We start from the raw sequence: 22,840 nt of genomic DNA, 5'->3' as shown, positions 1-22,840 counted from the left end.
CTGGGAAGGACTGATGAGATCTCTTTACACCCACTCAAGTGTCAATGATATCATTACATAGTAAAGTTCACATTAGCACAGAAATTATCATTCTCAGACTGCACATAAAAATGTTTTAGTAATGTGAGATGATGGAAATTTTGTGAATCAATAGCTTTACCAGTAGAATATCTTCATAAATACCAGTACACAGAAATAACACTAACTTTTCAAGAAGAAGAAAAGGGTGAGGGTTGAATATTGTTGATAAATCCAATGTATTCCATCAACTTTCAACTTCAATTTCCAGAGAATGTTATTTTCCTGGCTTTATTTATGGGGTATCAACTCCCTCTGAAGACACTCTGCTTAACGCAGGTTTTGAGACACACTCCGACATTGGGATATAGAGATTTCATTCATCCAGCCCATTTGGACCTGTTTCTATACTCTGTATAATTTAATTTTCTAGACAATTGAAGCTTCAATGCTACAATTCTTCTTTTCCAGCTCAGAAACTTCACAGACTTATTGCTGACTCCAACCATTGATTAGATAGGCACGAATGTCCTTGACTTTATCACTGGTGGTGGCTAACAAACACCCTTACAGATCCCAGCAGTAAGTCTGAAAGCCAATACCATTTTCCCCATCAGAATGACAGGCACCTGATAATGCAATTTCACAAACTGATTGTTATATTAGAGGAATCTTTGGGAGGAAAAGGTGTGAAAATTTGTCCAAGTAAAAGAATCGACTTTGCCTGAAGAATGTTTAGCAGTGGTAGAGAAAATAAGTGTTTCTTTCCTTTGAAGGAACCATTCCCAAAATTAAGCCAAATCAGTTTTCCAACCCAACTGTGACTCCTTGTCTGTAGCTATTCTGTGCAAGCCAGGCAAGCCACACAATTAAAGAAAATCAGAAAAGCCTGCAAGATCCCATGCCACTTAGCTACTCCCAGGTGAAGCAGGCATTCAGCATTTCATGGAGCTCACCTGCTAAGCACGGCACCAACTGGGAAATTGCAAGCAACTGTAATATTAGAGAACAAAACTAAAGGCCCCAAAACATGACGGGGCCTAATCCCTGCAGTTACACAGGGTAGAAAAGCAAGGTGGCTTAGGAGAGCCACAGAATGGGAGACCATTGCACTGGCCACTGGTGATGTACAGCTGAGAGTCTGAGAGATCTCTGCTCTCCCCTTTCTATGCGTGTGATAAACTATGCGTCATCTTCAATCACTCACATATGTTAAGCCACCTTGATAGTTTTATTATCTTTATGAAGTCTTGCTTTAAAACGTGTCTTCAAGGGCTTACTTGAACAGAATGAAATAAAACATTTCCCAATGTTAACCACCCACCATTTCTACTTGGGAGACAATGACTTAAGGGGTCTCAAGGATGCTGTTAGGGTATCCTGTTTTTTGGGGTACCCACCCTCACCCTGTTTTCTTGTAATTCCCATCCCATCTTTTGGTCTCTTGTGTTTTCTCTCCTTTTCCTGTGTTACTGTATAATTTTATAATGTAGAAAGTTTTCACTTTAATATAATAACAAACATCGCTGAATGGTTCCGTGTTCTGTCTTCTGTCTTTTCATTTTGCATTGTGCGCACTGTGTGAACATCAGTATCCCTTCCTTTGTGTCTCTTGGGTATTAACATAGATAGACATGATTTTCTCTGCCAGAGCCAGAGATCTTCCTGTAACTGCAATAGACAATGTGGTGAAGCTCAGAATATCACCAGGAAAATCCCATTAAGTCAGGGGTGGTACTGAAGGATCAAGCTGTAACAAAACTACTGTTGAATTGACATTAGTTAAGGATATTCTCTTTCTCACCTAACTTCGGATGTAGCTTTATGATCACTGCAAAGCTCAGCCACTTAGCTCTTTTGTCCCCTGATACTGTGAGATACTACACCTAAGATTTTTATATCTTGAAACACAAGAGGGTGGAGGGTACTCTGCTTCTCGGTGGACTCTCTGACAACTAGCACTAGGTAAGTTTTAGTATGTGTGGTCTGGGACAAGTAATTTCAGTGTAAAGTTTAAACCTGAATTTCTCTGAGAGCTGAGAGGGACTCACAGGCTGAAAGTCCTTAGAGCTACATTCACAGTGACTTCACTTTTCTCGTGAATGATCCTCAGGGAAAAGATTTTATACCCCATTTATCTCCTGCTAAAACTGCCTTTTCTTCTCTGGGATCCTGGCCCATATGGGCCATAGGCCAGGGTAATGCTGGAGACAGCCATAGTAATCAAGGATGGATTGTCCGTTAACCCCCATGTAACACTGGCCAGACTGTGCCTCTGGCCTAGATTGAGTTCTACCTTAGCAGTTTCAAAAGCTTATATATGTGCCCATACATAATCAAAATACATTATATATGTGTATAAAATATATAAAAATAAAACATATTAAAAATGAACATTTTAGGGGCTAGGGAGATGGCTCTGTCTTGTGTAGTGCTCTTGCAGAGAACCCAAATTCAATTTTCTGCATCCACATTAGGAGGCTCACAGCTGCTTTATAGCTGTAGTGCCAGGGACCCAACACCTCTGGCTTCTTCAGGCACTTGCACACATATGCACACTCACCATTCCTACATACACACAATTAAAAATAAAAATAGGTGTTTTATTATTATGAGTTCTAAAAGCTATATGAAGTTCTCCATGCTAAATTGAAGAAACGAAGAATTGTTTATAAGCTAGATTATGGATAATCTAATTTCTGACTCCAGACTGTATTCTATGACTGGTACCTGGGGTTGGGAGTAAGCAAAGAGGTCAAGTAGCGTAAGAAGGAAGCTTGTGGGGAAGAATGGCTTCCTGGCATGATCTGTCCATTTTGATTCCCCTGGCTATATTATGCATCTTGGCTGTCTGCTATGCAGGTGCTCTGCTTTTACAGGCAGTAGATCCGGGAAGGAGGCAAGAGGTTCCAGAACAGACTCAAGTGTGGTCCAAAGACTAGACCAGAAATAAAGTGTCTGCGTACGACATTATTTCTAAAGCTACTGAAATGAGTGAGCATCCCCAACCCCCATACCAAGAGGTCTGCCCTTTGCCTGCAAGGACTTGGCAAACTTTACACATCACTTAGGCAATGCCTGAATTTTCCAAGAATCCTCTCTTGCCTTCATATGTCCCTTTGTGGTGTGGTGGTACCCATGTGATGAAAGCAGACCAATGAGACGTAAGCAGAATATCAGTTCTTTTTAAGCCACACCCACATAGTCACTGTTCAAAGGGATCCCTTGGGATACCTCCACGTGACTCAAGATCAGCAGATACAGAATGAAAACGTCAGCTCGGATCACCTCTTTCTCCTACGCCAAAGTTCGTGGGGTTTCCAAGTGGAAGCTGCCATTTCTCACCTGTTCCACACGTTACACTGCATTCTGTCCAGCGGCCAAATTGCCAGAAGTACAGCAACTTCTCCACGTCATTGTCAAGGCCATCTTTCCGGACTGTGTACTCATACTTGATACCAGGGTTAGTCACCTGGAATAGTAGCTAAAATTCAAGAGACGAGTCCTGTCAAAGTCTGTCCTGAGTATCGATTGTAAAGCAGACATTTAAGAACTATACCCAGTGGCTGGGGAGATGGGTAAGAAGCTAAAGTGCTTGCTGGGCACCCAGGTAAAAAACCAGGCATGGGGGTGTGCACCTATAATCCTAGCACTAAGGAAGCAGAGAGAGGAGAATGCGTGGGGTTTGCTGGCCAGCCAGTCTAACTGAATGCACAAGCTCCAGGCTTAGTGAAAGACTTGTCCCAAAAAAGTCAAGTAAAACAAGGCAAGCAATTGAGAAAAATGTCCCAAGTGACACTGAGCTTGGGTACATTTGCACACTGGCACATACACTACACGATATCACTTCATTTTGTCATTCTTGGCTGGGAAGCCACACGAAGACACTTTAAATGTATAAGGAATACACCAGCCTGAGGACTACATTCAAACCTCCCAGTGGATGGTTTTGAGGCCCTGGGGCTCCGACAGTTCTAAAGAACAAAGAAGAAACAGCACAGGCTCTTGTCCCAGTATCAGTGGCCAGCATGAGAAGAATAGTACCTAGCACACTGGCCACCAGCCGGTTCCCTTCCCTTCAGTATTACCTGGAGCCACACTGACTCGTTGGTGGGGCCTGGAGCTATAAGTTTCTCCAGATCTCCTTTCCTGTCATACTGGAAAACGGTCCCTGCCAGTTTATAGTTTCCATTCCACTGGATAATGAACCCTCCGTTGAGGTAGTATTTTTCTGGATCTTCACTCCTAATGGCCAGGAAATTGCCAGCTGCCTTGATTTCCATCACCCTTATATCCCTCGCACCTTTGGGAATAAGTCCGATGTCAACGTAACCTAAGGACAAAAGAGACAGTGATGAAGGAGGCGTGTTAGCTTCTCAGCTATCGCTACATCAGCATCTCCATCCATCAGTGCCCGTGGTGGGTGGCTAATGGGGCAAGAAACACCAAGTAAGAAGAATTAGAAAGAGACTAACCAGCCACAGAATTCACCGGAGCTTCACAACTTAGTGTGTAAGTGGCTGTATGAAGACAGGTGTGACAATACAGATGGGACAATACAGAAGATTTGTGGCCCACGAAGCATTGATTTTTCTTGTGTGATTCTATGTGAACAGGTCAGAATGTCTGAGCTCCAACCTAACTTCCTGCTGGTGTGTCCCTGCCTCTCCCTTTTATTCTTGCCATCAGACTACCTCTCCCAAGCAATACACAGGCTACATACTTTTCTTCCTCATCATTGACACCATGTCAAAAACAGCTTCTTAGATATAATTTAATCCAAGCTGCTATTCATTCAGACCTTCTGGAAGGAACCTCAGTTCCCTTGATTGCCACCTGGCTTGCTTCCATCAGTCCAGGATGAAAACTTTAGTTCTGAGCCCTGTTTTCTACACCATCACACAGTTCTGTCCAGCAGGAAGCCTTCCTCCTCCTCTCCTCCTATGGTTTGCAAAATTACCAACTTAATTTTCAGGGCTCTCCTCCAGGCTTCTGAAGAACCCATATCTATTTTAAAGCATTGATCGACTCTGGCTGCAATCTTCTCCCGCTTAATGGTTGCCATGGTAGGAGGCACACTGGTGAGAGAAGCAACTGACACTTAGTGCTCACCAGTTCCTTATGCTTTCATGATACCCATGCTTCTTAGCAACCGTGGCTTTAGAAGGTGGAAGGAAAATGGGCTTTAAGATGGCCTTGTTTTCCAGCTTGTGCATCGTGCAGATCTTGCTCTCTGAATTTCAACCATTCACTTAACTCCCTTGAGTCTCGTCTGCACAATGATAGGAACTGAAGGGTGATGGGTGAGTAGTCTCTCAGATCCACTATTCAAAGATTTCAATTTCTTATAGGTTGGTTTTAAGGCATGTATAAATCCATTAATTCTCCATGGGTGGTGCTCACATGTGCCTCTCTCTCTCTCTCTCTCTCTCTGTGTGTGTGTGTGTGTGTGTGTGTGTGTGTGTATACAGGCTCATGTATTGTGGCCTTGAGTTTGATCTCATAGGCTCAGAGAGGGTATTGGATGCTAAGAACTCTGACCTAATCCTCTGGCATTATCAGGATGTAGTAAAAAGTAGGAAGTAGGTCCTTGCAAGAGTCAGTAGATGACAGGGGATGCACTCTGAAAATCTGATTGCCATATGACTAACAGCCTCTGTCACATGTTCCGGTTGCCATGACATTCTGCTACTCTGGGCCCAGAAACAATAAAGCCTGATCAAGCAGGGACTGAAATCCCTAAAGCCATGAGCCAAAAATAAGTGTTTCCCCTTAAGTAGTTTTCTCTTGGGTGTTTGTAGCGATAATGTAAAACTGTGACTAATACACTTCTCATCTCTGTCATCTGAACATGCCTACATGGCTTTACCCTGGTAGTCAAATCCTATGTGAGTCTTAAAATAGCTGGTTCAACTCCATTTGGCTTTCATGGATTTGCCTGATACAGCTCAGTAATACCACTAATTCAGGAAAAAAAATGATCACATGTAAATAGAACTAATAAAAATTTGAAAACACCTTTTGGGATATTGCTCTTTGTAACCAACCATTGTCTGATTTAGGATCTTACATGCCTTCATACTGCAGAACTCACCAAGGAAGAAAAAACATGGTGCTAAATATTAAATCTGCTACCTTGTTCATGGCTTTAAATAAAAAAGGAAAATACAGAAAACATTTTTTAAGTTTGATTTTTTTATCTTTCCACGTAAGTGAAATTTCCAAAATGGTAAATAGCTATCACAGACAAACTAAAACTGGAGGAACTCTAAATGTCAACTAGAAACACTTAGTGATTATCTGTGCTTCTTCTGAATGCTTGGAGTTAGAGAAGGAACTGGTAGGGATACATCTTCTTGCATATTTCCCATAGTAAGCATACTCCACTAGAGAAAACTTGAAAATATATTCTGACCTGAAAGAAGCAGTCTCTGGGTCCATGGAGACCACCCAGAGAACCTGCCCATCACCTCCCGGTCTACAACACTCAAAGTGTTGAGGACAGGACAAAACAAATCAACCTTATTTCTGAAGACATTGGTATTTAATATGCCATTTTACTGAACTCTTTTTGCAAAAGAGAGAGAGAGAGAGAGAGAGAGAGAGAGAGAGAGAGAGAGAGAGAGAGAGACTCAGAGAGAAAGAGAGGAGGGGAAGGGAGGGGAGGGGAGGGGAGGGAGAGGCAGAAGAGGGAGAGGGAAGAGTTGATCCACTGGCGCACTTGGTCCCTGATCATTGTCACTTCTAATAAATAGGTGCTCATTAGAGGCCACGTGACTGAGCCTGGGTAAACTCTCTACAATGGTTTGCTTGTCTTTCATAAAATTGATGCTGTCTGCTAGTGGTAACTAGAACAACACTCACTAGAGGCCTGATGCTCACAATATATGTGAGGTGCTTCTGGAGGAAACTAAGTTTTTTTTTTCTTTTGCTCATTAATTTGTTTATTCAATTTCTATCTCAATTGCAGCCCCCTCCCTTCTCTCATCCCAGTCCCACCCTCACACCCCCTTCTTACATTCCCCCCTCCTCCTCTCCCTCCCTGGTACTACCCCAACATTAAGTTTTTAAATGCATCTTCTGTTGCCTCCCTCGAGAACAGTGGCATGCAGGTGTCTGTCTCAGATACAGTTCTGGGTTTAACGTGAGTCACAGGGTGAGGATGAACTTCAGAAAAAACTCAATGTTCCTAAAAGTTTGCTCTGTCCTAGATTTAGAGCTCCAGTCTTCATTATTTCAAAAGTGTGACATTCTCCTAATACATAATGAGCCATCACAACTGCCTTATTAGAAGCCAGGCGGAAGGGAGGGTCACAAATGGATAGCACCTTCTTGCTCTCACTTTTAGGGCAAAGGGTTAGAGTAGTCTTCGTCCCTGGAAGGATTTTAGCCTGTATATAAAAACCCTGTCGTGTCTAACTACTCTACCCATCCTTCCCTTCCAAGCCAACCTAAAACTTTTTGGGGAACAGCAACAGTATAGGGTGACAATATCCAATCTCTTTGGGTACTTGGGTTCTGAGACAGTCATATTCCCTCACATCCCCTCTGGAATGTTTTCTTATGTGATTCTCCAATCTACTTGCAATTTCTTCTCCAGGCCCTTATTCCCTTAATTTGGATTAATGTTATGGCTGGTAGCACTGACTTAATCTACAGCGAGCAATTATATGTTCTCAGAGAAATAGACTTGTTAAGATGTTGCTCTCCTCATAGTATTTTACCCACCCAATGTCATGCAACTGTCTCTGTTCTCCTATGTCAAAGCAAACACAGTGAACTTTGTGATGTAGCATTCAATCAACTTTAAGCCTTAAATCAATGTGATTTCCTCCTAAAAGTATCTCTTCTCCTCCCACCCCTCAATAGGCATGTTTCTTATGCCCAAACTACTATATCCTTTCTCCTTATGCCTGTACAATGGACGTTCTTAGAGGGATCCCCTCATTCAAATCTTCAGCAAATACATGGTTGTGGAATTGCGCAGACAGAAACAGCATGAGCTGTGCGTGTTATTGATCTCTAATGTACATTTCACTTCCAACCATTAATATGGGTGACAGAAACTAGTGAGACATTACAGTGAAAACTAAGTGTATGACTGTCAGTAGGTTGGGTCTGGTGAGACTGGTGGGAACTGGTGGGATCTGGGCTTCCAGGTACACATAACATTTCAGGAAGATGCTATTATATGCTAAGAATCTACCATTCTAAACATACTGATGCTGGCATCAAGAGTTTATACTACAGATCAGGGACTTCCTTTGTCCCTTTTGTCGTTTCTAAATGGCAGAATATTATGTTTATTTTCCATGCTTTTTGTGCAAATGAAATTATAAGTGGGGTGCATTGATCAGAGAAAACTCAGTTAATTTAAATGTTGTGCTGTTATTATATGTAACGAATCTCCTAAGTTTGTGTGTGTGTGTGTGTGTGTGTATATATATATATATATATGTATGCATATAGTGTGTATGTAATTAAATATTCATTTTATAGTACCTCCTCTAGTTCAAAACCTTAAGATGCAAATCTAAGAACATAGTGATTATGATTAGATAAAGAGGCAGGAATCAAGGCTGATCTTGTAGGCATTAAGTTAAGTGGTTCATTTATCCATATGAAAGTCTTAGAGTGCTCAGCGATGGTGGTCCCTTAATCCCAGCAAGAAGACAAAGAAGACCAGTATGACCAAGGCTATAACTTAAGTATAGTGGCTGCAGCTTGGAATAGAAGTATAGAGAAGCTAAAGAAGGAGAGAGAAACAATCCCGAATGGCGATTTTAAGAGGTTAAGGATACTAAACAGTGTTAGAAAAGAGAGCTGAGTTCAAAGTAGATAAGGAAGCTTAAGCAGTGGAAACACACGAAGGCTGAGGAAGCTGTACTCCATCGGGTCTGAATCAATGAATACTGGCCATGAGGCTGCGAAGACCATTCAGCTGTTAAGAGTGCATACTGCCCTTAAAGAAGGCCTGAGTTTGGTTCCCTGAAACCCACCTCCAGTCTCTGTGGGCACAGCACTCAGACCTACACACACACACACACACACAAAGCACACACACACACACACACACACACACACACACACACGGCCAAAAGCTAAAAATAAATCTTCCTTTTTTGTTTAAATTAGGCTGTAAATTTTAATGATGAATATTAGCCTGGAACACCTTTGACCAGCTTAATGGTTCATCAACTTCCTTTTGAAGCAGAAATTCTGTTTAATTTGCATCTACAGGTCAAATGTCAGAGCCGCATCCTTTCCCTGTTTCCTCTCTGATATAAAACAGACACGACCTCTGAGAGGGTCGCTGTTGTATCCATTACTCGTCAACACATGCTCAATTGTTTCTCAGGTAATCAGCAAACGAATGGACAAATCAGGCAACTTTAATATCTGGATGTAATATCTGACACTTTGCTCCAGGTTCTTCTAATTCCAGATACTTCTCATCACGGTAATCACAGCGCTATCTCACCCTGTTACTGCTTTTCCTTTTTCATAAACAATGGAAAATGAAGTACTATGAGGTGTTAGAAGAAGAGAGGCATTATGTACCCCAAGTCTGGCATGAAGTTGAGGTCAAGATGGTATCATCTGGTACATGGCGTCACATCTACTGAATAAGATATCTTTCCACAGAGTAAGACAGGAATTTATTTGTTGGAACGTTATCCCAAGGATGCAAAAGATATGGACACTTTTTCTTAGAGACTGCAACTTCAGCACAAAGATATACACATATAGTCAGACCTAAGGATATCAGGACTACAAAGAGAAAAAAGTATTACTCAGGGTCAGTAGGGACTTCAGAAGTTGAGGTTTGGGGGATGGCTCCTTTGAGGCTAATGGTGATCAAGATCCCAACCTCATTTCTTGCCTCCTGAACCATTTTAAGTCTGCATCATCCTTTCTCATTCTTTAACAACAGACAAAAGCGTCTGGCCAATGTTTCATGCCTCCACAGCTAAAGGTAGTAGCAGCAATTGTTTTCCCAGTGAGGAAGAAGAGTGGGGAGGAAGAAGGATTGGGTCTGACTATCATAAACACTTTAATTGGAGACTATGTTTGGTTGAAATACTTTTAAAATAATTCTTGTAAGAAGAGCTGTGAGTCAAAGAAAAACATTGATGCATCCAATACCCAAAAGAGTAGTTTTATTTAAAAGAGTTAAGCAATCAAAGCAAAGCAATCAGGGGGAAAAAAACCCCCAAAACAACCTAACTCAGAACAGCTAGTTGGCTGCTGTTCTTTATTAGCAAGAGAGTGTGAAATCAATCTTAAGAAAAAAAAAACTCATTTTTACCTAAATTCCTAGGAGCAGTTACCAAATAGATACTCCAGATAGAGATTGTGGTCATCTAGAGTTGAGCCAGGTAGAGGCAAAGTCCAAAAGATAATTTTGTTCCTAGTTAATAATTACATTAAGTTAAACGAATAAAGCAAAATGAAGTGTGGCAAAAGCACAGGCTAGCTGGAGAATAAATTCAGAGCACTGTCTACTAAATACGGCTCCCTCTCTAACTTTGAACTTCACATGAATCCCCTACATCAATTCAATGTAAATGCACTTCCGGTAGTCTTTTGCAGCATGCCCCTGCTTCATCTGCATGGTGGAAGAGTGGTAGGCACTGTCTTTCCCCCTCCCCATGTCAAACTTCACTAATCACGTAGCAAAGATGGGGTCTGTTAAGTATCCTATGGATTATGAACATGGGCCATCTTAACGGCAGGCAGGAATGAAACTCCGTGCATTACCCCTGTGCATTAGGAGGAACAGGACCAGAGATCTATGAGAAACCTGTAGGCACAGGCAGTGTAAAGCTGCCACCAATTCAGGGGTACCAAAGACCACTCAAGCATTTCAAGCAGCAAGTGGAAGAGAGAGAACTTAACACATGGTCTCGGGGAGACGTCGGATGCTCAGTGATTGCATGTGGCCAGGAGTACAGGCCAATCTGTTGTTGCCCCCTACCCCTTTGTCATCTCCAAGAGATTAGGGAAGAAGAAAAACAAAACAATAAAATAAAGCAGAAGTAAAGTCCAATTCTCTAAAATATTAGAAGGTTAAATAGAGAAAATTTAGGAACAACAACTCAGGTCATCATGTAAAATGTGAGACATGAAAGATTCTCAGCATGGCAGAGATCATAGCTACAGATCTTTATGGAGAAACAAAGCTGAGGTTAAAAGAAACACAGTTTTACTTTGAGTTTTTATAATTTGGGTTAATAGGACCATATCTAAGTAATAGAAAATATCTACAAAAAGCCTTCATTTAGATTTTTAAAAAAAATTACAGCCACCACATGATGCTTAATTATAACTTTAACACATACTGGATTATCATTTGCACTCCCGGCAAGCAATCAAAAAGATTTGTGTCATCCATAATAAAGCTATCAGTGAAGACAGGAAGTGCAGTCTGCCAACAGTAATACTTAAAGGGAGGGAAAGAATCATTTCACAATTTGACATTAATTGGTCAACTGTCAAAATTGAAAAAATAAGGATAGAATTTAGGTAAATGTGGACTAACTGCTAGTATGTTTACTATGGGGCAATGGGTCATGTAATCAACTGAAGAAAACACTCAGTTCTCTTGGGATCACATTTTAGCACTTTATCCCGAGGAGTAGACATAGCTAGGAGGGAGAGATTGATTTTTTTTAGGACCCAGAAACCAGTCCCCTTTTATATCTGAAGGAGAGTATCATTTCCGATTCTGATGTTACCTCTACGCAGCTGGCAAGGCTTCTTTCTGGTTTGTGATCTGAATCCAAAACCCAGAGAACTAATTCCCACCACCACACCCTGGTCAGTGGGAACCGCTGATGACTATCTCGCTCTACACTCTACAAGTGGGAAATGCAAATGTTCACGTCCTGTGTCTGAGCACATTTTGGTGACCGACCCTTCTTGACTGCCTTCCCTTCCCTGATGTTTCCAGGTCCTCTATCCTCTAAATAATCATTTACATCCGAGTTCTTGTTTCAGAGACTGTCTGAGGAGGGCCAGTTAAATAGCCCCGAGTTCTCTTCATCTTAAGATCTTAGCTTTAGCAGCTAGAGATCATGGCTGGTACAAAGGTATCATGAGAACTCCTGCACGGCCATAGTGGGTGAAATGATCGTAGAGTCTCACCACACTCTCCTAGTTCACGGGTGGTTCGAAGGGCTGCATGAAGCACTCTGAATACAGGAAAGGAACAGTGAAGCATGGGTGAAAGCCAGATGTTAGATAGAAGAGCCTTCCTGAGACTCGTAAGAGACCATTGTGTTGGATGCCCAGGCTGCGAATGTGAAGCATCTCTGTCTTGCCTCTCCTTTGACCCTGAAGGTACGCTTTGGTACCTTCCCCCATGTTGCTGGCTTCTCTGTCCTCACATACAGAATCCCCATCTTCTCTGTGTGTAACTTCATCTCTCCCTGGCTTTTGGTGTTGTTCCTCTTACGATGCATGTTCTAAAGGAAGATATCTTCCTCAGAACCACACTGTTATCTGTTCCCCTGAGCAGCCACCAGCCTTTTTGGGTCAGTGTAACACTTCCCTGTATTTATTTTTAGGAATGGTTGTTCCTGTAACTACCAAATGGAGCTGATTTCTTGAATTTTTACAAGCTATTTTTAAAACAAGAAAATTAATTTGATTTTTTTTTTGGTTGTTTCTCCAACATCCCTTGATACTTCAGTTACTTGGGGTGTTTCTTACCAGATCCTTCCTTCTGTCTAAACAGCTTCTTCACAGTCTGGCAGGCAGAGCCATCTCCAAGGCACACACCACAGCGATCCTCTGTAGCATTGGAATCAATCTCGTAGTCACAGCCAACCCTCTGCAGGGAAGACAAGGCTGGGATGAATGACATAGCTAGGAGACATCATAGCTGCCTCTACCTGTGACTTCTTTCCGACTTTATTATTCATAGTCTGAGTGCTTGTTTCCTTGTCTTGGTGACAGGCACAGAGATAACTAAAGCACCTTCCTATTGGCACAAGAAATAAAAGCATCCCTCCTCAGCTATGCAAAGATTAGCTTCAGGACAATTAACCTTTTCAGATACTCAGATACCATAGACAAAGGGCATAATTTTTGTATGTAACCTATGCACACCTTATATTCTTTACATCATTTCTAGAATAATTATATACCCAGAGGCCACATCTGCCAGAAAATCAGGTAGGCTGTCTTTGGGACCCCCCCCCCACTCTGTTCCCCACAAATGCAATTCCCCAGTCTCATCCCTAGGGTTGCAACAGAACACCAGCCTTTAGGTGTTTAATCACCCCTGCCCACATCCCCTGTGGGTACCACAAAACAGTCGCTCCTAACCTTCTTCTCCCCACTTGTTGCTGTATCCTGACCCCAACTCTAGCAGGTACTACCCTGCTAACCAGAGGACATGCCTGCTTGCCAAAAAAAAGTAGGTGGACTGCCCAAAGACTTTCTCCTTTCTCTCTCTGTCCCCTGGGATACTTTCCCAGCCTAGGCCCTAGTGCTACAACAGAATACCAGCTGCAGCCTGTCCTCATCCCTGTTCACAACTCCTATATATCGTACAAACCATCCAATTCTCATCCCCCTTCCCAACTCCTTGCTTTGTTTCAGACACTAACTCCCAGGGCAACCAGTAGGCTGAAGGTAGGCCCACCCCTCTCCTACTGTTCCTGAGATCCAGTCTCCCCAGTTCATCTCCAGCTCTGTAGCTGGAAACCTGCTGTGATCTCCCTTTCCTTTTTGATCCCAAGGATATTCTCCAACCTTCCTTTCCTGAACTCATCCCAGTATCCCAGACTCCAACATTAGCAGGCATTCCCTGTGAACACACCAGGTGAACAGGACAGAAAAACAGATAACACACAGCCATCATATTCTCTGAAAATCCATAGACGAACAAAGACCAAGGAACAAAAACACCGATGCCACAAAGCCAAATCCAGAAATCAGCACCTAGACCTATGGTCAGCCCCAACCCAGATACCGAAGCCACCTTCAATTTTTTTTTTTTGTTTGTTTTTGTTTTTTGATTTTTTTGTTTTTTCGAGACAGGGTTTTTCTGTATAGCCCTGGCTGTCCTGGAACTCACTTTGTAGACCAGGCTGGCCTCGAACTCAGAAATCTGCCTGCCTCTGCCTCCCGAGTGCTAGGATTAAACGTGTGTGCCACCACGCCTGGCTTCACCTTCAAAAATTTTGACACAGAATTGTTCCTGACAAAAAGAAATGCAGGAACAAAAATGGAGCAGAGACTGGAGGAATGGCTGAGACCAGTGACCAGCCCTGGGCAGGCACCAAACCCTGACACTGATACTGATGCCATGTTGTGTTTGCAGACAGGAGCTTAACATGGCTGTCTTCTGAGAAGCTCTACCAGTAGCTGACTGAGACAGATGCAGATACGTACAGCCAACCATTGGACTGAGGTCAGGGACCCCCATAGGAGAGAGGATATACCTAATCCGGTAGAGATTTGATAATTCAGGGAAGGACAATGGGAGGGAGTAGACCTCTCAGAGGTAAAGGGGAGGAGGGATGGGGTGAAGAACTCTGGGAGGGGAGACTGGGAGGGGGCAACATTTGGGATGTAAATAAATAAATAAATAAAATAATTAATTACAAAACCCACACAATTAACAATAGCCCAGGCAATCTGTCTCTGCTAGAGCCCAGCTATCCTACCACAGCAGGCCCTGACTAGCCAAACATATTTGAAACACAAGAAAAAGACCGTAAAATAGCCTTTATAGTCGTAAATCTATAGCCTATAAAGGCTATAATAGAGGTCTTTAAAGAGGAATTGAATAAATGCCTTAAAGAAATCCAGGAGACCAGAAACAGACAGTGTAAGAATAAATAAAATTGCTGAAGAGCTGACATTGGAACTAGAATAAAGAAGAAAAACACAAGCTGAGGGGGTTCTGGAAATGAGAAATTTAGAAATTTGAACAGGAACTACAGAGATGAGCTTGAATAACAGAATATAAGAGATGGTAGAAAGAATCTCAGGAATTGAAGATACAATAGAAAGAATGGATACATTGGTAAAAAAAAATGTTACATCTAAAAAATTCCTGACACAAAACATCTAGGAAATCTGGGACAGCAAGAAAAGGCTAAACCTAATAGTAACAAAAATAAAGGGAGGAGAAGAACCCTAGCAAAGGCCTCGAAATGTTTTCAGTAAAATTATAGAAGAAAAATTTTCTAACCTAAAGAAGATGCCTATAAAAGTAGTAGAAGCATACAGAACATCAAATAGATGTCCCCTTACTACATACTAATCAAAACACTGAATATACTGAACAAAGAAAGAATACTAAAAGTTCAAGAAAGAAAAAGCAAGGAACATATAAAGGTATACCTGTTAGAATTACACCTGATGCCGGTGAGGATGCGGAGGAAGTAGAACACTCTTGCATTGCTGTACAAACTTGTACAGCCACTATGGAAATCAATATGGTAGTTCCTCAGAAAGATGGGAATCAATTTACCTCAAGATCTAGCTATATTGCTCTAGGGCATATATACAAAGGATGCTCTGTCCTACCATGTGAACACTTGTTCAGCCATGTTCATTGGAGATTTATTCATAATAGCCAGAAACTGGAAAAAACCTAGCTATCCCTTAACAGAAAAAAAAAGGATAAGAAAATGTGGTACATTCCCACAATGGAGTATCTGTCAAAAAATGACGTCATGGCATTTGCGGGGAAATGGGTGGGACTAGAAAAAAATCATACTGAAAGTGGTACCCCAGATCCAAAAAGGTAAATATGGTATATACTCACTTATAAGGGGATATTAATTGCTAATAAAATGATACCATGCTACAACTTATAGAACCATGAAGTTTCCATCAAGGGACTGGTTTGCATTGAACTGAATTATTGGCCAAGAGGTCACATGAACATTTCCTATCAACCCAGACTGTTGCTAAGACAAAAGTTTGCTCTCTGCAAACCTACAGCAGGGCCCCATTGCCAAGGACAAAACCCAGAAAACCCCTTAAACATAAAGACATTAAGCAGGTATCTACATGGAGGGCTCATTCTTACATTCTAGTATCTTTAGTGCAGGAATGTACTCTGAAGTTTACCAAAGGAGAAAGGTGGACACAATGCTGGCCACAGAATCTGTGTCCTACAATCTGTCTGACCGTAAAATATGTTAGGGCAATGGTGGCACAAAACTTGTGAAAATAGCCAACCAATGTCTGATTTGACTTGAGACCCACTCCAAGAGAAGTATCCCAGACATGACACTGCTTGGATAACCAGTAACTAGAAACTAGATAGCTCAGAGACCTAGGACAAAACAAAAACACTCCTGATCTGAAAAGAAAATCAATAAAATGAATTCTAATGATATTTTGTTATACATACATGTTTATCTCCATCTCCATCTTTATCTATCTATCTATCTATCTATCTATCTATCTATCTATCTATCTATCTATCATCTTTCTATCATCTATTATCATCTATCTATCTATCAATCTATCTACATATCTATTTTCTTTCTATTATCTGTCTGTCTGTCTGTCTGTCTGTCTGTCTATCCTATTAGCTTAGGATCCCTTTAATGGGATCTCTGTCTGGGAAAACAGTGCATCTTTAACTCTTGGGACTCATTTTCCTTCTGTTGCATTGCCTTGTCCAAATTCGATATAATGTTTTTTGCTTCATCTTACTGTTTTATTTTGTTAGGTTTGGCTGTTATCACCTAGAAGCTTGGTTTTTGTTTCTAATGAGAGACAGAAAGGGAGTGCATACAGAATGGAGGAGGGGTGGGGAGAAACTGGGAGCTGTTTCTGAGGGAGGGGAAACTATAATCAGGATATACTGTATGAGAAAAGAATCTATTTTTAATAAAAGAATAAAATTTAAAATTACAATGTAACTACCATATAATTAGTACAATTATATCCAATACAATGTAACTACCATTATAATTAGTTATTATACAATACAATGTAACTACCATATAATTAGTTATTATACTATATTTTCTAGGAAATAACAACTTTTCCTTAAATGCATTTGATCTAAGATTCATTGAATCCTTGACTATAGAACCCATGGAGACAGGAGATAGCTGCACTTGTTTAGAAGGAAGAGAAGTATACAGTTATTAAAGCTTCAAGTTAAGTTCCCTGTGGTCAGAGTTTGAATGGAGCACAGTTTCGAAACACTCAAATGCAAAAACCATTTTGGAAAAACCATCTGGAACTGAAGTTGGTGGAGCAGCAAGTCTCTGTGAATAGGCTCATTTATCCTCCTTCTCTACTGACATCCACCAGGGGCAATGCGGCTGCACAATCCCATCAAATCTCTCGCTACAGCTATTCTTTCTGGTTCTTGACTCAGGGTAGCAGGTAAACCTGAAACCATTGGATAATTGAAAGCTTTAACCTTGAGAACCATCACCAAGTCCTTCAGACCCACCCTCCCATACCATGACCCCTGTTCCAGTGCATATCAGTGGTATCAGCCATATTATTTGTCCCTCCATCCAGCTTTGACAGGATAATTAGCTATTTCTCCTCCTGATCAATTCACTTTTGTTCCTGTAGTCTGGATGCAGTTCATTCTGTGTTCTGCACAGTGAGCCCTTTGAATCATCTCTCCTTTGCTTCCCATTGACTTTGTTAACATGGTCAATTCTTCCTTGTTCTAAAATCCTGAGCATGGAAACAGGATATGAAGAGACTTGAGGATTTCTGTATCACTAAATTCCAAAATCATGCCGTTAAGTTTGAAATTTCATGAAACCTATGAACTTCAAAAAAGCTTCTTGGTTTCAGGCTGTCTCTCATGACAGTGTGAGGAACACTATGCCATGCATGACAGTGTGAGGAACACTATGCCATGCATGACAGTGTGAGNAACACTATGCCATGCATGACAGTGTGAGAAACACTATGCCATGCATGACAGTGTGAGGAACACTATGCCATGCATGACAGTGTGAGGAACACTATGCCATACTCCATACTTCCTCTCATGTTGGGTATAAGGATTGTGCCTAGGTAGACTATTTTTCTTCTTTCTAGTTTTAAATCCACCTCAGATCTTCTGGAAGGTTTGAGGCTTTATATCCTTCGCCAGCTAAGCCTTGAGAAACTCACTGACATCAAATCCTCAAGTTAACCACCTCCAAGTGTCTTGTTGGTGCAAAGACTATTTGCTATTTGACTTAGTTGAGGAACAAAAATCACTAAGAAATCTGCAGAAAATCAAAACTTAATTATACAAGTCACAGTGGATAGAAGAATGTTTGAGGTAGATGTTTGCAGTGGCTAGAAATAAAATACCAACTCTCACACAAGTGATATGCTTATGCCAACCTTGTGCAGTCTCTAATAAGCTGACCTTTATAAAGCATATTCCCAGTGGCCTTCATTCTTCCACCGAGTTGGAGTGAGCCAGGAAAACATATACTGAGACATGTTAATTTTATTTTTTTTATAAAAAATTTCAACCAGCAGGAATACTTCTAATGTGAATAACAAAGTATGCAAGCCAAAAATTAAATACAATGCCTCAAGTCCATGTGCTTCTACTTGAGTGGGTGGTCGTGTTTCTCCATCAATACTGTTGGCATTCAGTCTCGGCTCTTCCCCACAGTTACCTGGCAATAGCCAGATGTGCCTGACTCACTATAAAAGGTGGCTTGCCCCCTCCTCGCTCTTTTGCTCTCTTGCTACTGTTCCCTACCCTCCCTCTCCCCATTCCCTTCCGCCATCTCTCCATGTGCTCATGACCAGCCTCTACTCTCTCTCTCTCTCTCTCTCTCTCTCTCTCTCTCTCTCTCTCTCTCTCTCTCTCTCTCTCTCTCTCTCTCTCTCTCTCTCTCTCTCCCTCTCTCCACACACTTCTCTGTCACTTCTACCCTCTCAACTTCCCTCACCATGCCCTGAATAATCTCTATCCTATACTATACCCAAAGGTATAATATAGAATAAATACTATACCTCAGTGGGAGGGATGACTCAGCATGGGCTGGCAGAGGCACCCCCTTCCCCCACACCTTACTACACCTTCACCAAACATATTCCTGGCTTTTCCCTTATCTTTTTATAAAACACAACAAATACCAGCTTGCAGAACTAGAGGACAAGATGGCTCATCAAGAGACCTGCATATTTTCTTAATATATTATGGCATGGCATGGCATGGCATAGCACATTAAATAGATTCTTGAGGAAACCTTACTCTTTTAGTTAGCTTCAGATGTCTACTGAACCTAGCCCAGAGTTATCTGAGGGAGTATCACCCTGGGGACTCTTCCCATCAGAATGACACATTGTGGCCACATTGTGGGGCATTTTCTTGATTGCTAATTGATGTGGGAGAGCCCAGGCCAGTGAGGGAAGAGTTATCCCTTGTGGTACTGGGAGATGTAGAAAAATGTTAGCTAAGCATGAGATTCAGGGAGCAAGCCTGCTACTGCCTTGAGTTCTGTTTTGGCTTCTTTTGGTGATGGATTGTAACCTCTAAGCTGAAAGAAATCTTTTCCTCCCCAAATTCTGTTTAGTCACGATGTTTATCACAGCAACAGAAAGCAGACAAAACTCTACCCCCACACCCCCACAATTTGCTTCTCCTGTGAGCTAAAAATTGAAGGCAGTCTCCGTCTAACATGAGGTCAGTTTTCCTTGCTGAACACAAGGCAAAGGGGGATCTGAAGAGAAAGAAAGGAACCTGAGTCCGACAGCATGTGCTTTGCCAACAAGGCCCACTGTTGTATGGCCTTTTTGCCATCAGTGGAATCAGGTGGATATGTTGCCAATAGCAAATGTGCATAGTGACTTCATGATGGCCTTTCTCTGATGCCATCATTGGGAATGGTTCTTCACCTTGATGGGCAGTGTCCTTAAACACCAACCAGAACCACTTGAACTTCCCTTTCTATCAAGCCTTGAGCTAATGCATTTTCCTGATTATTCATTGGGGAGAATAGGTTCCTAATTTGCCAGATGTTTAGCCCTGATATACTAACAGCTAATAGCAACCCACCTATTTTCTTTTTCTTCATGTTATTTTGTTATGTTATAAGATAATGCTAATATAACATCTTGCTTTGCAAATTTTCAAATGGTGGATAACTTAAATACTAACTGGTACTACAACCTAAGCCACCATCAATGCCACCATTTTTTTTCAAAGACCTTTTGAAAATGTAGAGACAAGAAAGATGCTTATTCTAAGATGGTTTTGTTCCTAGCCACTGGAAATGCAAGTATGAAGGCAGGCCAGAGCTGTACTTAGTAGAAGAGAAGAGGTAAGTGACATTTCACTTAATGAAAGCAACAACAGCATAAAGCTTCCCTCGCCTTAAGTTCTCAAGTTCTTAAGTTGATTCTTGCTGAAGATTGAATAACGTCCCCCCTCACACACATTACAATCTTTATCTCTGGTAACTGTGAATGTGCCCTTATGGGAGAGAGAGGATCTTTGCAGATATATCAAAAGAGAAAGCAGTCATTCGATATTACGCTGGCTCTAAAGACAAAATCTGGTGCTTTGATGATGAGTGTTGCAGACATAGACACACAGAGTGAACACAGTTCTAATGAAGATGAAGACAGAAAGCAGAATGAGGGAGCTACAAGTTAGAACTGACACGGATTGTCAGTAATCATCAGAAGTTATGGGCCTCAAAGGAAAAAGTGCACTAAAGCCTTCAGAGAGAACATGGTGACAGATACCTACACTATTTCAGACTTCTAGCTTCTAGAATCCTAAGGCAATATATTTCTTTTGTCATAAGTCACCGAGCTTATAGGAAGCAGTTTACGATAGCCCTACTATATAGTTTCATTTTTCCTGTTTTAGTTGTAGAACATAGTTCAAAGAGGCTAGGTAGTTTCCTCAGTCATAGCTGAAGCTCCTATGCCATCTTTCACCTTAGCTCTTCGATAGTTCACCATTGCTGTAACTATAGAGTCAGAACCTTATTGTGAGATCCGTGACCCCCACCATCTATTGCTGTCCCTCAGGCACACAGCACTATCTAACCCTTCTGCATGGCACCCTGCAGCTACCACTGTCTCCCAAGGTTAATTTACACTTTCTCTCAAGACACTGTCAGGGGACACCTCTAGGGGACCACCCCCAACCCTGTCAGTGGGAAAGGCATCCTCAGACCGCCTGCCTTGAGGATGCTAATAGGTTGAGTCTTTAGTCAGGTTGTAACCACCTATTCAAGAATGACTTTGTTCCTACACCCACCCACCCACTCATACCTCCCTCCCTCAATTCCCCTACACTTGGGCATCTATACAGCCTTCATAGGACCAAGGACCTCTCCTCCCATTGATGCAAAGAAAATATCCAATTAAAAAAAAAGAATAACTTTGTTACTAGAGCTTGAATTTGAACTTCTTGGTGTCAGAGCTAATTTTAAATCAGTGACTTGGTGTTTTCTGCTCTATTTTAGAATGGCTTAGGACCTCCCTCCCCCTCCCCCAGTCCTCACCCCCACCTTCATGCTTTGTAGGAAGAAGTGTCTCTTTATTTTCATTGTTAACTGTTGGACCCAGTGTTGTGTTGTGTTAAGTGCTGTCAGGATTTTGGTATTGTCATTTCTATGGCCCATCACCAGTTTTCCATATGTAAATGCTAGTTTTTCCTCACATACCCAAGTGGTGATTCTGAGAGATTATCATATTAAAAAGCGGGTTGCTTTTTAAGAAACTGGGTAATAAGGAAGGCCCAAGGGAGGATGTGTGAATCTCACTTAGAAGGGGAGACAAATAGTCATGAGATGTGGATGGAAAGGAGAGAGAACTGTGTGGAAAGAGGGTGAGGAAGGATGGTGATGGTTGCCAGGTGTGGGGAAAGGGGAGGATGGGAGAGGGCTGGGAGTGAGAATGCAAATCAGTGGGAGACAACCCCAAGTGATGAGATAGGATAGAAGTCAGGATAAGTTTAGATAGCTAACTGAGAGATTGCCCCAACAAAAGGCTACCAGCTTTAAACTATATAGATGGCTCAGTGTCTTAATTAAACCACAAGTGGGATTCGAGAAAACTCCATAATACCTATAGAAGAATCAAGGGCTTACATTTTTTTTAAGATTTATTTATTTATTATATGTAAGTACATGTAGTTGTCTTCAGACACTCCAGAAGAGGGAGTCAGATCTCGTTACAGATGGTTGTGAGCCACCATGTGGTTGCTGGGATTTGAACTCCAGACCTTTGGAAGAGCAGTCGGGTGCTCTTATCCACTGAGCCATCTCACCAGCCCAAGGGCTTACATTTTTGCCACGCACACTTTGTATCTGAAACATTTAGTTTTTAGTTAATTTCTGAAACTATAACAATAGAGTAAGGAGACTAATAATACTAAAAAATACATACTACAATCTAGATCTTGGGAGGATAAATTGTATCTAGGCTACTGTGTATATTTTATTTGACCTAAGCTTTTGACATAAACACTTAGTGTGGCTCTACAGAAACTAAACAGAGTTCATCAAAAGTCCTTAACTGACTTTTAGGAAGAAAAAACAAACTGACAGGAATTGGTTTATTCTATTATGTTAATTTAGTTGATTTCAGTAGAGACAACCAAGACTCCTCATATTTTGCTCAAAACATTGGTTTTCATATGCAAAATAAAATGGTATTTTTTTAAATTTTTAATATTTTTATTACATATTTTCCTCAATTACATTTCCAATGCTATCCCAAAAGTCCCCCATAGCGCCCCCCACTTCCTTACCCACCCATTCCCATTCTTTTGGCCCTGGCATTCCCCTATATTGGGGCATATAAAGTTTGCAAGTCCAATGGGCCTCTCTTCCCATTGATGGCC

General features: G+C 41.5%; 1 protein-coding gene across 2 annotated transcripts in view; it reads right to left on the bottom strand.

The window, feature by feature from the left end:
• Positions 1-22,840, bottom strand: part of Adamts12 (ADAM metallopeptidase with thrombospondin type 1 motif 12) — a 276,352-nt gene that overhangs the window by 59,480 nt on the left and 194,032 nt on the right. Inside the window, exons 13-14 of one of the 2 annotated variants that reach the window (XM_029470142.1) lie at positions 4,107-4,351; positions 3,364-3,502 (exon numbers count right to left, since the gene is read on the bottom strand). In XM_029470142.1, coding sequence (XP_029326002.1) covers positions 3,364-3,502; positions 4,107-4,351 — 384 coding nt within the window. Of the gene's footprint in view, positions 1-3,363; positions 3,503-4,106; positions 4,352-12,809; positions 12,854-22,840 lie in introns of those variants that run through there. The other variant, XM_029470141.1, reaches the window with a different exon arrangement.

This window comes from Mus caroli, chromosome 15 (assembly GCF_900094665.2).
Source record: "Mus caroli chromosome 15, CAROLI_EIJ_v1.1, whole genome shotgun sequence".
Lineage (NCBI taxonomy): Eukaryota > Metazoa > Chordata > Mammalia > Rodentia > Muridae > Mus > Mus caroli.
This window is presented reverse-complemented; position numbering and strand designations above follow the sequence as displayed.